The following is a 13,344-nucleotide window of genomic DNA, read 5'->3' as shown; positions in this document are numbered from 1 at the left end:
GGGCATCACCACTGTATGTATATATGTATGTGGCTATGAAAAACATGCTTGTTTTATTGTACGGCTCTTGGAAAAAAAAGGGCTAAACAAACCTACTTTTTAAATTGTGTAAATCCAGCAGAATCCGCTGGAATCCCTGACAAATACACACCCTTAGGTCCTGCCAGTTGTCCAATGTCAAATCACCCATCCATCCATTTATAGATCCATCCAACTTTGATAACCACCCATGCCCTACTCGAGCAAAATCTTGGCCTTCACAACGGACGCTCCCATTACTCAATGCTCTCTTTTATGCAAAGCAGTGTTATTTTAACTTAACGCAGTAAATCATTTTGCCTGTAGCAATATTTGTCTTTTATGCAAACTAACGAAATGGCAATTAGGTGAGCAGGAAAAATGTTGAAAAGAAAAGCCAATTTTGGGCTATTTCAGTAGAAGATTTAATTAGCACTGAATCCTGAGTCTATCACTGAATACACTGATGCAATATTAGCTTTACAGTAATACGTGAATTCAGTCATTTTTACAGTAAGGATGTGCATAGAAATAAACAAGCTATAATGGCTTTAGGAAAACAATTTGAATAAGTGTGCTACATTTATGCAATTAGATAAATAGAAGCAATGCTTTCAACGTGTTTGTCCGTATACAGTATGCACTCAGTGCTCATTATCCTGACAGCCAGTTGAACAAATTGTTAATTCCTAGGATACTAATTATATTGTTACTAGATAAAGTTGCAGGCAGTTATTTTAAGGCTTTAGACTACAATGGTTCTGGTGTACAATTATTCAGAAAAAGCACTATAACTACTCAGTTTCCATGTTACAATGTTAACTCCACCCCGGAGTCAAACAAAGAATAGTGTTACGAAAAGATCTGAGAGACCTCACATTCACTTTGTTACATCTTCAGCCCCCATGCTCATGTATGCAGCTCGTCAGTCATTGCACGTCATTAAGCCACAATCCACCGTGCCCTGAGTAAGAACAGCATCCAACCAGCCTCTTTGCCAGTCTGAATCCACAAGAACGGCCTCTTGCACAAATGGAGGGAGTCGGACGGGGAGGAGACGCAGTCAGAGCTTTTGCAACGATTTTCATGAAATTTAAGTCTTGACCACAAAAGGAGAAAAGGTGTGCGGGGGCCTGGTTGAAAAAGCACGAGAGAGAAGGTCTGTTTCATATTCTCTGCAACAAAACTATTATCAAATGATATTACGTCACACTTTACATAAAGTCCATGTAAGTACCATCGTTTTTAAAGTGCCGACATTATCAATCTGGAATCTCAGCACCATTTATTGTGTCTACATGGCTAAATGTGAACACAATAAGTGGTTTTAATAACATCTTCCAGTAATAAGCTGTTATTCTAATTATATTTTAAGTGCAGCCGTGCATTTGCACTTCATGTAAAGTATGGCTCAAGCTCATGCCAGCAAATGCAATGGCATTTAAATGCAGTAACATGGGAGATAAGTGTTATATCTGAAAAATGGGAACTTGAAAAGTGGAACTCCAAACATGCTGCAAGACAGCATGCAACGCTTTTCAACATATTATATTGTTGCATCACCAGAGGCAGTCAGGAAATTGATAAAAAGGAAAATAAAAGACTGTAAGACTGTCCTGCTTTTCAGCTGAAAACATGTTCTTTGTCTGGGTCTCTCAGCAACTTGTCTTTCATTTCCCTACTATCTAAATATCATTTCTGTTATAGAGATACAGAATAGATAAGAGACAAAAATTGTGCTATTCATGTTCTTGGCATTCTCCTACAGTAGTGAAGTAGGTCATTAAAATGATGCTGTGTCTCTTCTGCTTAGTCTTTGTAGGTGAACACACTGTTCTGATAATAATAATAATACAAAATACTTGAATATTTATTATTTTTTCAATGATATCTATTATTGGAAAAGATTATCTTGCCATTTAAAAATGGCAATTGGGAAAATGATAATAGTTAATTGATTCAAACCTTAAATGAAAAATGTTACTTGTTCTCCATATTTATGTCTGCTATATGTCTCATCTGTATAATATGATATGTTGTCGCTGTCTGTTTTCAAAATCAGATGATGCATGTTATCTCATGCCTGATAAGTAAGGACTGATCTTTAGACAATAGCACATACGTAAACTTATTAGTGCAATGACATTGGCAAAGTTCCTAACAACCTTATCAAACATTGATTCTTTGAAGGCTTAGCTGTTTGCTTGAGAAAATAAAGCTGTTTTTTTTTGACAACATTAAGAGCTAAAACAGCAGCAAAAGTGAACGTAAACATGATCTGGACAAATACATATTCCAGTTTCCATGACACCTATGTAAGGTTGAGACACCTCGTTTGAGAATTGTTGCCAATAAGCATTGCCCTTACCCTAAAGTTGCAAGTTTTGTCAGTGCCATAAGAGTGCCTGCATTTGAGACAGAAACACAGCAAATGCTGGATATTGAGTTTTGCCCAGAAATCAGCATTTCCCCTTTTTCCCTTGAGGTGCTGAATCAGTATGACTGTAAAGGTAACTAACTCATATGAAATCATTTTAGGCCAAATGGACTTTCTGTAAGTGCATTCAGCTGTGCACATTTAACATTTAGGAAAGAACAAATTGATGTGACCCATAACGCTTTAAATTAAGCATATCTGTGTTTCTCTCTCTCTCCCTGCCTGTTACTGACTGACTTAACAACTGGATAGGCAAAAAGAAAACATTGTGTTAATAGTTTTCAATTAGCTTTAGACGTTTTGGGAGTAAGTTGTGGTAGGTATAGAAAGAGGATTTACTGTAGGTGTGCATTATAGTGTTTTATACCTGTATTGCTGTTGCTAACTGGTGTTGTCTGCTCCTTGCAGGGATTCAGTTTCGTCTCCCTTCTTCCTGTAGTGTGGACCGCGCTCAGCCACCTCCAGGTACCACTCCATCTCTGCTGTTTTCTTCCATGCTCGCACGTAACTTTGCCAGTTGCAGTAATATATCCATGGGACTTGTTAGACGGTCCTTCCTGCAAACGACTGAAAAAGAAAGAGTGAGATAAGTTAACCTTTTTTCTTATAAATTGTGAAGTAACACAACTTTAATGATACCTTAACATGCAAGGGCTATTAACACACACGCTTTTGTTTGAAGTTTGTATTATTATATATCACTTTAATTACTTTGCATACCGCAGGGTAGCTTGATCATTTTACTCCAGGTGTAACCAAGGTCTTATTTAAGTGTTGATTATATTCACACCATTAATCAGAATATGCATAGCAACTAAAGGTATTAAATAAATGGAGTGGAGTAAAAGTACACTATTTACCTCTGAATGGGTACTTAAGTACAGTACTTGTAAGTAGGCTAAATGTACTTAGTTACTTTACACCACTAGTTGTGTCAATTCAACACACCATCTGTATGCTTGCGGAAGACGGCAGTTGGAGTTAACGTCCACTTGATTTTCAGTTAGCTAACGATAAACATTGCTACAAAAAAACGTCAAGCTATTAAAACAAATCCAAATGTTCATGGTAAAACTACGTCAGCAATACTTCTCGTTACGTCCCGGGTGTTCTTGAAACACTATATTTTCTCCTATATTACAAAAATCGGCGTTAAACCAGGCTGAAATATGGCTACAACACTGCTGTTTGTAGTCAACGCAACAAACGTAACGTCGCTAGCTCACCTGTTGCGTCATTTTGCTGTTGGGTTGTCGCATTTGACGTCAGTCGAACGCTATAATACGTAAATAACGTCAACCGGAAGTGTGTAATCAGCCTGCTGTGCTAATGCTAACTAATGATGCTAACAGAGCATACATGTATTCACCTGGTAAAATATTTGTATTGTTTGTATCTAGTGTTATAGAGAACCATAGATGCATCATAGATTAATAATATGTATGTTTTTAATCTGAAACTACACAATTAAAAATTCACAATATATATATTATTTAATTTGCCAGAGCCCTAGGGGACACCTTTAAATAACTTGCTTTGTCCAACACACAGTCCAAAACAAATTAACAGCCTAGGCTATAAGAGACACTTTTGATCCAATGTAAGACGTTGGTTCTTTAGTTACAATTTAAGCATCTTAAAATATTATCAACGTAGTCATACATGAGTTTCCTGAGGATAAATCAGTGGATTAATTAGACCTATTAAGTCTGCTGCTCCACAAGCACGTTTGGTAAGCCTTGTGTGATGCATGCTTTCAATTCAGTGTGTTGATGAAGGAACAGGAACGCTATCAGGAAAATGTGATGGTCAGTGAGGAGAGCAAGGAGATTAGGTCAGCATTAATCGTTTGTTAATGTGTGTTTTGATGCAGAAGCATGTTCTTCTTCTAAGCTGCAGGGGGCCAATGATGTGTCTAAACGTATTTTTTGAAGGCAGAAATATCTGGGCCCACACTGTTTACTTGTGATACAAAAGCTTTTAGGCAGAGCAGCAACACTATTTCATAGCATGACATTCAGGTCCATTTAGTCTTGGCTGAACCTCCAGTGTGTGGGTCTGTTTACTGAACTGCCCAGTGCAGCAGTGCTAAACCAAACAATCAAATTCAAACACAGCAGGGCACAAATGACTACACAAAGAAAATGAGGCTTCCCTGGACTATATTAACATTTAACAAAAGCTGTAGTAATTTGAAAGAAAACCTGCTGTACTGTAGCCCCACAAATGTATTTGTTCTTCAGTTGTTGTTTTTCTTTTGTCTTAACAACTTAATGCTGAACATTTTTAAGCCTTTACCTTATGGGTCTAACTTGTAGCCTAGATAGCAGACAAGACAGGAGTTGTGACTGCATGGCTGCATCATTTAAGGATTTTCTTCCTCTTTTTCATCTGCAACACTTGATTTCTTCAAAGTCAGGACAAAAGACCTTGAATATGATCTTAAGGAACTGATACTATTTATCTCCATGTTTTAAGGCATGGGGTGTTTCCTTCCTTAATGAGCTACACCACTTTCAGTACAGTAATTAATCTGGAGGTATCGCAATATTATTTTACAGTATCTAGCCTGGACTGAGTCACAGAGACATGCAATACTCATTAGCTTTTATTCTAATAGTGTTAATGTAAACTGCAATAGTTAGAAAACACAAGATTAGCAGATAGATTTATATTTAGGTATAATTACTATTAGTACCATTATCACTGCTTCATTACTGTCCAAGCAGGGTTGTAGCCATCTAACGTGTGGATTTCACTTCAATTACTTAAAAAATATGTTTAGTTTTATATATAGAAAACCCTGCAACATATTGAGTAGACTTATACTGTAGTATATGAAAAGTCTATAGGAGGACATCTGGTGCCCAGTCAGTGTTATTGCAAGCATTTGGATTTTTCGTTTTTTAGGGCAATTCTCTCAGAAGCCTATTGTCTGGTGATATGACAGCCCAGTAGGAGTCAGCAAATTAAATGTCTTCTCTAAACAATGTTACCCTTAGCAAATAATAGTGTAATTTTGCCCAGCACATTAACACGTTTCCAAATGATAATCCATTTAGACAAGCATAAAGTAAATGAATGAACTGCTGGGGAAGTGTGTAGCGCTGATGATGGGCTAATTTGGAATGTAATCACTTCCCTACTGAGGGAGTACAGTCACATTCATTACTTCGGCAAAGGACTGTGTGGCTGTTCAATTGTGTGTTTGTCACTAACGTAGTGCACATCATCCTCATTAGTTCTCAACAAAAATATTTTCTTATGTGCAGGCATGCTTTTAATAGGAAACACCTGAAAATAGTAGAAATTAGGTTTTATAGTTATGGTAAGTAACATCTACAGTGTTTAATCTCTCTAGAATAAACCACCAACTCCATTTATCACTTTCATTTGGACTACAAATGGAAGCAACTCGACCATGACAAATATAGGAACGAGAATACGGACTATATCTAAATGTAATTAACACATTTAGTCTTCAAATTAATTCATTTGAACTCACACACCGTATTAAGGGTTGTCCTACAAATGAAAATAGTGTCAAAAGTTAAAATAGTGAACTGAATTCAATGTTTTGTATTGGCAAATAAGTGCACCATAAAAGAAAACAGATACTGGAGAAATGCTGAGGTTTATGTCACATTTATAATTCCTAGGTTATTCTAAGGAATCTGCACCATATTCCACTTAAATGGGTAAAAATAGGATGTATTGAGTTGCTTACTGACTGAGTCATCGCGCTCTTTTTATTTTGGTATAACACCCACAGAGTCTTGCAGAACTGCAGCTCCTTTAAGTTGGAAGGAAGTCAAGTCTGTGACTAGATTTAGCTTAACCGAGTTCCCTGTGTTTTTCTATTTCTTATTTCTTAATTACCTGTAATCCAAAGCGGTTTATACTGTATGTGTGTGTTTGAGTGTGTGGGGCTCTGCCTGCATCTGTTTAAGTCAGTATGCAGAATGTTTTGGAGCAGGCAAAGATAACAACAACCTTGCTGTATCAGGTATATTGTATGACGAATATTACCATTGAATAGCAATGAGTGAGGAAATGAATACATGACATCACAAGTAAATCAGTGTGGGGTTGAATAATGCTCACCAGGGCTTTCATATGTCTGTCTTTACAATTATTCTACATGTAAAGAAAGTTTTCTTCCAGATTGATCAGATTCAAGGTTATCATTCTAAACAAACTCATGAATGGGATTTCTTATCAATCTAGATGGGATCCATTGTTAAGTTACCCAGGAGTTGAAGATAGCGGCCATAAAAAATGTCTTCCTTCTTTAGATTTATTCAAAAATGAGTCAGACATCACTACGGCCAATATGCAAACATTTGCAGCTCACACCAAAGCAGTCTTTTACTGAACTGTTCTATTAAGCGAGTGTTTTATCATAGCTTTGGAAAAAATATCCAGCAAGTGAAGATGATACGTTTCCAGTTCTGCTGTGAGGTCCATCTGGATGGATTACCATTACATTCTCATTTGCACTACAAGAGCAAATCTTTCCCATAATCCTTCATTGCTCTTCCCTAAAAAACACAGAAATATTACAAAGCTGCTGTTGCTTTCCACCATACCGACATTTCCCTCGCTTTAAGTGCTAAACTGCTACTCTCCATTATGCTATGACACTCTTCGATCACACGCCGTGTGATACAGGTGAACAGCAGCACTTGGCCTTTGTCAGCTTCCTGCCACATTTTATTTTATCCTCTACCCTTGTTTTGCCTTGTCCTCGTCCTCTCATCCTGCTTGTGCTATGCAGTGGTATCATATCCTCCCAGTTACAAGAAGACTCCACCTCCTGTGCCCCCGCGCACCACCACCAAGCCTCTTATCTCTGTGACAGCCCAGAGCAGTACAGAGTCCACCCAAGATGCCTACCAGGAGGGCAGGTATCCACGGGGCGGTCTGTGGACCACCGACAGCCTCGGTCGTCCCATCTACAGCTCCATGGACAGCCTGGACAGCACCAAGGCGGTCACCATGGCCATGGAGTCAGCAGCAGGCAAGAGGCATGCTTCTTTGGGCAGTCACACCTCCGTCCAGACATGCGATAAAGCAGTGCTGGTGTCCAAGGCTGAGGAGTACCTCAAAACCCCACGCTCATCTATTGGGATACAGGTAAGAACAAATCTGACAATGACAATCAATTCACTGATATGTGAATATCTCTCTGCAGTCACCACAGCCTTCATGCTAATAACACCAATTTCATTGTCTTCTATCTAGCCCTGACTGAAAGGATAATTCCTTTGTCCTCAGTTTAATATTCAGTAGCTTAATAATAGGTATGAGAGTTGTCCTTTAAAATCTAGTGGCACTCTCTCTCAGAGTTCTCACTTTTAAATCATTCAAATACACTTTATGATAGCCAAAGAACACAGCACTTTAAATTAATGAAGGTAGTCGTTTAAATAACATTGCAGGCCTTGCACCATTGTCCAATTTTATGGTAAGAAGATGTGGTTTCTCTATAGAAGATTTAATCTTTGTTCAAATATCCCAGGACACTTTAAAATCTTGAACTGGCAATACAACTACAGTGCACATTTTGAAATAGGTGAATCTCGTCATTTAAGAGGGTAATACAAATTCCCAAATGTACCAATTTGTTTGAAGCGCTATACAAGGTTTTAAATGCTTCCTGACCTTTACAAGTGACTGTATTACATGGAAAGCACTATACAGAGAGAGCAGTGATTAAAAATCAAATGAGGATCTCCCTTAACAATATGTATATATATTACATATTACAAATGGAGACTTGGATCTTCTCTAAAAAGTAAAACAATCTAGCGTACATAAAATACATTTCTAAATGTCAAGCTAGTCAATGGGCCATGTATATCTGTGTTTTGTGGTGTCTGTTTATTTCAGTTAATAATAATGATGATGGTTGGATTGTTTTCGATCACCTGTATTCACCAGGTGGAAACTGTGACAGACTCTGAGACTGAAAGTAAAGGCCTTCCTCAGTTCCATTCGATAGGCATCCAGGTGGAGGATCACAAACGGTATGTAGCTCAGACTTAAGAAACACAGTGTCCATAGTCTAAGTGTAATACATTGCCCCTTTAACTCGTGCTTTCTTAGGCATGGGAGGTTCAAGCGCTCCAACAGTGTGACCACTGCAGTACAAGCAGACATGGAGTTGGAGGGCTTTCCCTCCATGGAGGACAAGGGCCTGCAGTTCGGTGGAGGCTTCGGTCGCCACTCCGAGCCCAGCACGCCCACGCAGTATGGGGCCATCCGCACGGTGCGCACACAGGGCCTGTTCAGCTACAGGGAGGACTACCGGCCCTCCAGCGGGCACTCCAGCCCTCAGCCTGAACCCTGGCTGGTCCAACCCAGTCTGGAGAGCACCGAGACGGGCCGAGTGTCCCCCCTCCGCAGGGACGGTAGCTGGTTCATGCAGCTCCTTCACAATGAAACCAAGCGGCTGGAGGGATGGTGTAAAGAGATGGAGAGAGAAGCAGAGGAGCATGACCTGACGGAGGAGAGTGAGTGTCCTGAGGGAAACTCTATTCTTAGTAAAGCAGGGGCTTCTGTTGTCTGAGGTCAAAGATTTCCTGATATTTGCTTTGTCATAATGTCGTTTTTTTTGCAAAATCTGCATATTGACAATGTATCGTGATTGCCGGTTTTTAGCAGACTAGATCTTTGTGAATGACTGAAAGACATGTTCGCCTTTGCCAAGCTGTTAGTATTAAACAGAATTTTCTTTTTTTCTATCTCTTTCTTACTATTTCTGCAAGTCCTAGGAAAAATCCGGAGTGCGGTGGGAAGTGCTCAGCTACTAATGTCTCAAAAGTTTCAGCAGTTCTACTGGTTATGTCAGCAGAATCTGGTGAGTAGTACATTTGTGAACAAGACACCTGTATCAACCTACCTGCTCTTCATGTGGCACATACTGTAGAAAGCTGTGCTCTTTCTCAGAGCTGTGAGAAGGTGCTCAGCCTGACGCTGCATTTGTTCGCCTTCCAGAAATAGACCAAAGAAATCAATAGTGAAGCAGTCCCTCTGCTGCTATTGACCCCACAATAAACGAAAGGGGAATTCCAATAGGAAGCAGCACCTGTGTCGATGCCATCCATTAGGCACGGAGGCAGCAGTTTGAATAGGACACCAGAGTTTGAATGATGGACTGCCATACTGTCTCACTGTTTAGTCCTCATGTCACGTTGACTGGAAACTCATACCTTTTCTAATATTAACTATCCACAGTGGGCATATATCAGAGACTGATAGTATCGTGAGGGGGAATGTTTCTGCAGATACAGTAGAGACAGTCTGTGAGACAGACAGGCAGGCACTCAATCACACCTTACAAAAGCATAGCTTGTGTTCTTTGAATGAAATGCAGAACCTAGTTGAGGTAGGTCAAATCTGCTCTGTTTTTTTTGGTGCAGACAAGTGTGTGCCAGTGTGTTGTTCTCTTTTGGATGGTTTTGGGCCGCAATCTCTCCCCATAGATAGTGGCATGATGAATTAGGCCTAACATCGGTAGTGACAAGCCTTAGATTGCTCTGAGCTTTCAGACGTCTGAATAACTGTTTTTCTTCTGGATGGAGGGGGAACTGCATGATGTGTCGATAAAACGCTCCAAACGTGCTTTGAAGTTTGACTTGACAGACCTTTTCTTGGTCTGGGATCACATAGAATCTGTTTGCTGTCCGAGGTAATGAATCAGTATGTGGCTGCCTGATGATATGAGTGTGAGTTGTGGTCTACAGCCCACCAGGTACAGTATCAAGAACAGAAATGCAGCAAGATTTTTGTCACTTCAAAATATAATAGGGATACATCTGCAGAAATACAGTAGAACATTATTAATGTGTTTTTTCAAATTATACAACATTTACAGTCTTTCACCCAGTCCTTTTTGAACAATTGTTGTTGGTGAAAAGAGACGTACATATCCCCTTTCTTCTCTGCATTAAACCATAGATATTATCTTTTCAAAATATATACAAATCACTGTTGCTATAGAACTCAATGGACCATATCTGCTGTTTAAAAAAAAAAGCATATAAAAAAGGCAGTTGGGGGAGTCAGCCCAGGTTATAAACAAATGTTGGTGTTGTGCTGCCACACAGTGGAAGGAATGGGGAATTGCTTAAAGTAAGTTGAACTTTCCAACACAGATTTGGTAGTTTTAATGAAATATTTTTTAGTATTTTAGTATGATACAGGTGGTATAATGCTGGTTCATGACATGTAGTAAAAGTTCCGTTTAGTATTAGATTTGTAATGACTTTTCAGCAATCCTGCACATAAGAAAGACAGGAAATGATTACATTTGAGTTCAAATAATAAAATAAACTCACAACATCTTGTACTGCTGTCTCTTCAGGACCCCAGTGCCATGCCCAGACCCACATCTCAGGACCTGGCTGGGTTCTGGGACCTCCTGCAGCTCTCCATCGATGACGTCACTGCCAAGTTTGATGAGCTGCAGCAGATCAAGAGCAACGGTTGGCAGCTGGTGGAGAGCCCAGAGAAGAAGGTATCACTGGGATTCACACACTCGTAATAATTAGTCCTAACGGGATTCAGATGAACTCACTCGGCTTTTGAGAAAACAACAGTAACGACATTTGCCTTCTTTTTTTAGGTTTGTGACCAGCAGGATGTTAATCATTCTTATCACAACACTGCAGGGACAATGTGGAGGCAACATCAGTTCAGCCTAAAACAGCTAGTAGCATCACCTAAACTATTTTATATTAAACACCTTATGATTACTATATCTTTTTCCAAAGCATTAAAACTGTTTAGAACATATGTCCTTTTGCAAACATAAAGCATTTGGAGTATCAAACCATCCAGTTAAACCACCAACACTAACAGCTGAAATTAAAGCACATTGGTGAGTGCTTCTCGTAGATGAGGGAGCTGCATTTTTAAGAAGCCCATTTAGATGTTAATGTGGCTTTAGAGATAGATTTGCTCCTCCAGGGCACTCGGATAATTATCTCCATGCTACAGTTGTAGTTGTGTGGGATTTTTTTTACCTCCAGCAGTTGTGGGCACATTGCAAGCTCCATGAAGCTGAGCCCAAACAGAGACACAGATGCTCGGGCTTCTCCCCTTCACAGTCTTACACCATGCAATTAGACAAGCTTGCCTTACGTTCAGAGGTTTTTGGTTTATGAGTGTGTTCAAATTGGTAAATGTTGCAAACACTCTTTGCAAAGCGTAATGTTCAGGCTTCACATCAATTTAAAGTTTCTGTAGTGTTTCTAGATGCCTTTTGTTTGAGAACACAGTTTCGTGAGCTGCATCCTAAGGCTCTTGAATTGCATCTATGTTTCCCTCGCTTGCATCTTTTTTTTGAGTCGCTCGCACCAGGGATTCATGCCGAGACAAAAGGAAACCATGTGAATAGAGAAAATAAAATAAAATGTGTTTTAAGAGCAACAGGAAGTCCTTTCTTTCACATGAATGTCTCACATGGTCTCTGGTACAAAAAGCTGTCATAGTGGCCTTGGTCTGTCCACAACATACACATGTACCCAAGATAATTGAAGTATATAAAAGCTTATAGCTGTATGTATCCAAAGAGTTGCACTCCATAGAGAGTAAAACACCTAATAGCGTTTCATTTATCTGCAGTGATTCAACATTTAGCATTCTGTGCAGGATTTCCCTAAGACACTAAGCCTCTCTGACAGTGTTTCATTGCTTTTATCCTATATATAAAAGGGACCAAACTATATTAAAAAGTCCTCACTAGAATGAGAACATTTTGTTGTCAATGTTATTATGTGTTGTAAAAGGAAGTCTTTTCTGCAGACAGATCACTTCACAGTTATCACCCTTATCTATGATGACTGATAAGATCATTGGTGTTAACTGTTTAGCATATTTAGAATTAATATTGTTGAGCTGCAGATCCCTGATTGAGATAGTGATCGGATTGCATTTCCACCCTGTGAAATCTTTGCCGTTGGATAGCATGCAATAATAATAGGCCTTACAGTTGTTTGCCTTGTTGAATCATGTCATTCTGTGCCCTAAGGAGCGGAAGTGGCCCCCACCTCTTCCAAAGCGGCCATCAAAGGGCCGTGGCGGCATCATGCGGGAGCGCTCTCTGGACCTTCAGGACCGCCAGCGACAGGAAGCGCGCAGACGCCTCATGGCAGCCAAACGAGCAGCTTCTTTCAGACAGAACTCAGCCACAGAGAGGGCAGACAGCATCGAGATCTACATCCCTGAAGCCCAGACGCGGCTTTGAGGTCCACAGATTCACCCTTAGCCCCTGTTGTCCACTTCCACTCAACACCAGCTCGTGGAGTCACATCCAGCCTGCTGTCACCATCTGTCACTGCTCGCCCAGTCTCTCATCACCCGTCGCCATTCTCTGGGTTGTCACAACTGAAGCTACACTAGGCAAGAGATCAGTTGTAAATGCATCTTTTTTATCAGCTTCAGTCACAATGTGGCACTGCCATAGGAACATAATGCCCCATTTCCCCTGAAAGAGTATTAATACAAGAATTAAAACAAAGTTCAATACTAGGAAAACTGGACACACCAATTTAAGACATTTTGCCTATTTTTCAGTAAAAACTGATCCCAGGTCAGCTGGATTGGTGAGCATGAACCACTACCATTTGAAGTTGCCTAGTGTAGCTTTAAACCTACATGGTTCTGCATCATTAGAATGAGCTGCTATATCCCCAAAATAAACATTTCACCTGGTATTTATTTCCATCCCTCATATATATATATATCAAGTTGTTAGTTTTTTCCTCATTGCCATTAAAGCTGAAACTCCAGTCGTCTCCATAGTTGCCATTGCGTCACTCTGAGTAAGGGGTAAGGCTACATCGTCCACATTCAAAGTGAGACACGCAACTCTTCAAACGTTT

At 39.8% G+C, this 13,344-nt stretch overlaps 1 protein-coding gene across 1 annotated transcript in view; it reads left to right on the top strand.

Annotated features, from left to right (window-relative positions):
- The window catches only part of LOC134876454 (disks large-associated protein 2), a 24,412-nt gene extending 11,068 nt beyond the window's left edge, over nt 1-13,344 (top strand). Inside the window, exons 2-8 of the mRNA XM_063901385.1 lie at nt 2,864-2,920; nt 7,233-7,591; nt 8,399-8,484; nt 8,564-8,970; nt 9,226-9,317; nt 10,824-10,976; nt 12,492-13,344. Coding sequence (XP_063757455.1) covers nt 7,421-7,591; nt 8,399-8,484; nt 8,564-8,970; nt 9,226-9,317; nt 10,824-10,976; nt 12,492-12,707 — 1,125 coding nt within the window. The 5' untranslated portion in view covers nt 2,864-2,920; nt 7,233-7,420 and the 3' untranslated portion in view covers nt 12,708-13,344. The remainder of the gene's footprint in view (nt 1-2,863; nt 2,921-7,232; nt 7,592-8,398; nt 8,485-8,563; nt 8,971-9,225; nt 9,318-10,823; nt 10,977-12,491) is intronic.

Source organism: Eleginops maclovinus, chromosome 15 (assembly GCF_036324505.1).
Source record: "Eleginops maclovinus isolate JMC-PN-2008 ecotype Puerto Natales chromosome 15, JC_Emac_rtc_rv5, whole genome shotgun sequence".
In the NCBI taxonomy this organism is placed as follows: domain Eukaryota; kingdom Metazoa; phylum Chordata; class Actinopteri; order Perciformes; family Eleginopidae; genus Eleginops; species Eleginops maclovinus.
This window is presented reverse-complemented; position numbering and strand designations above follow the sequence as displayed.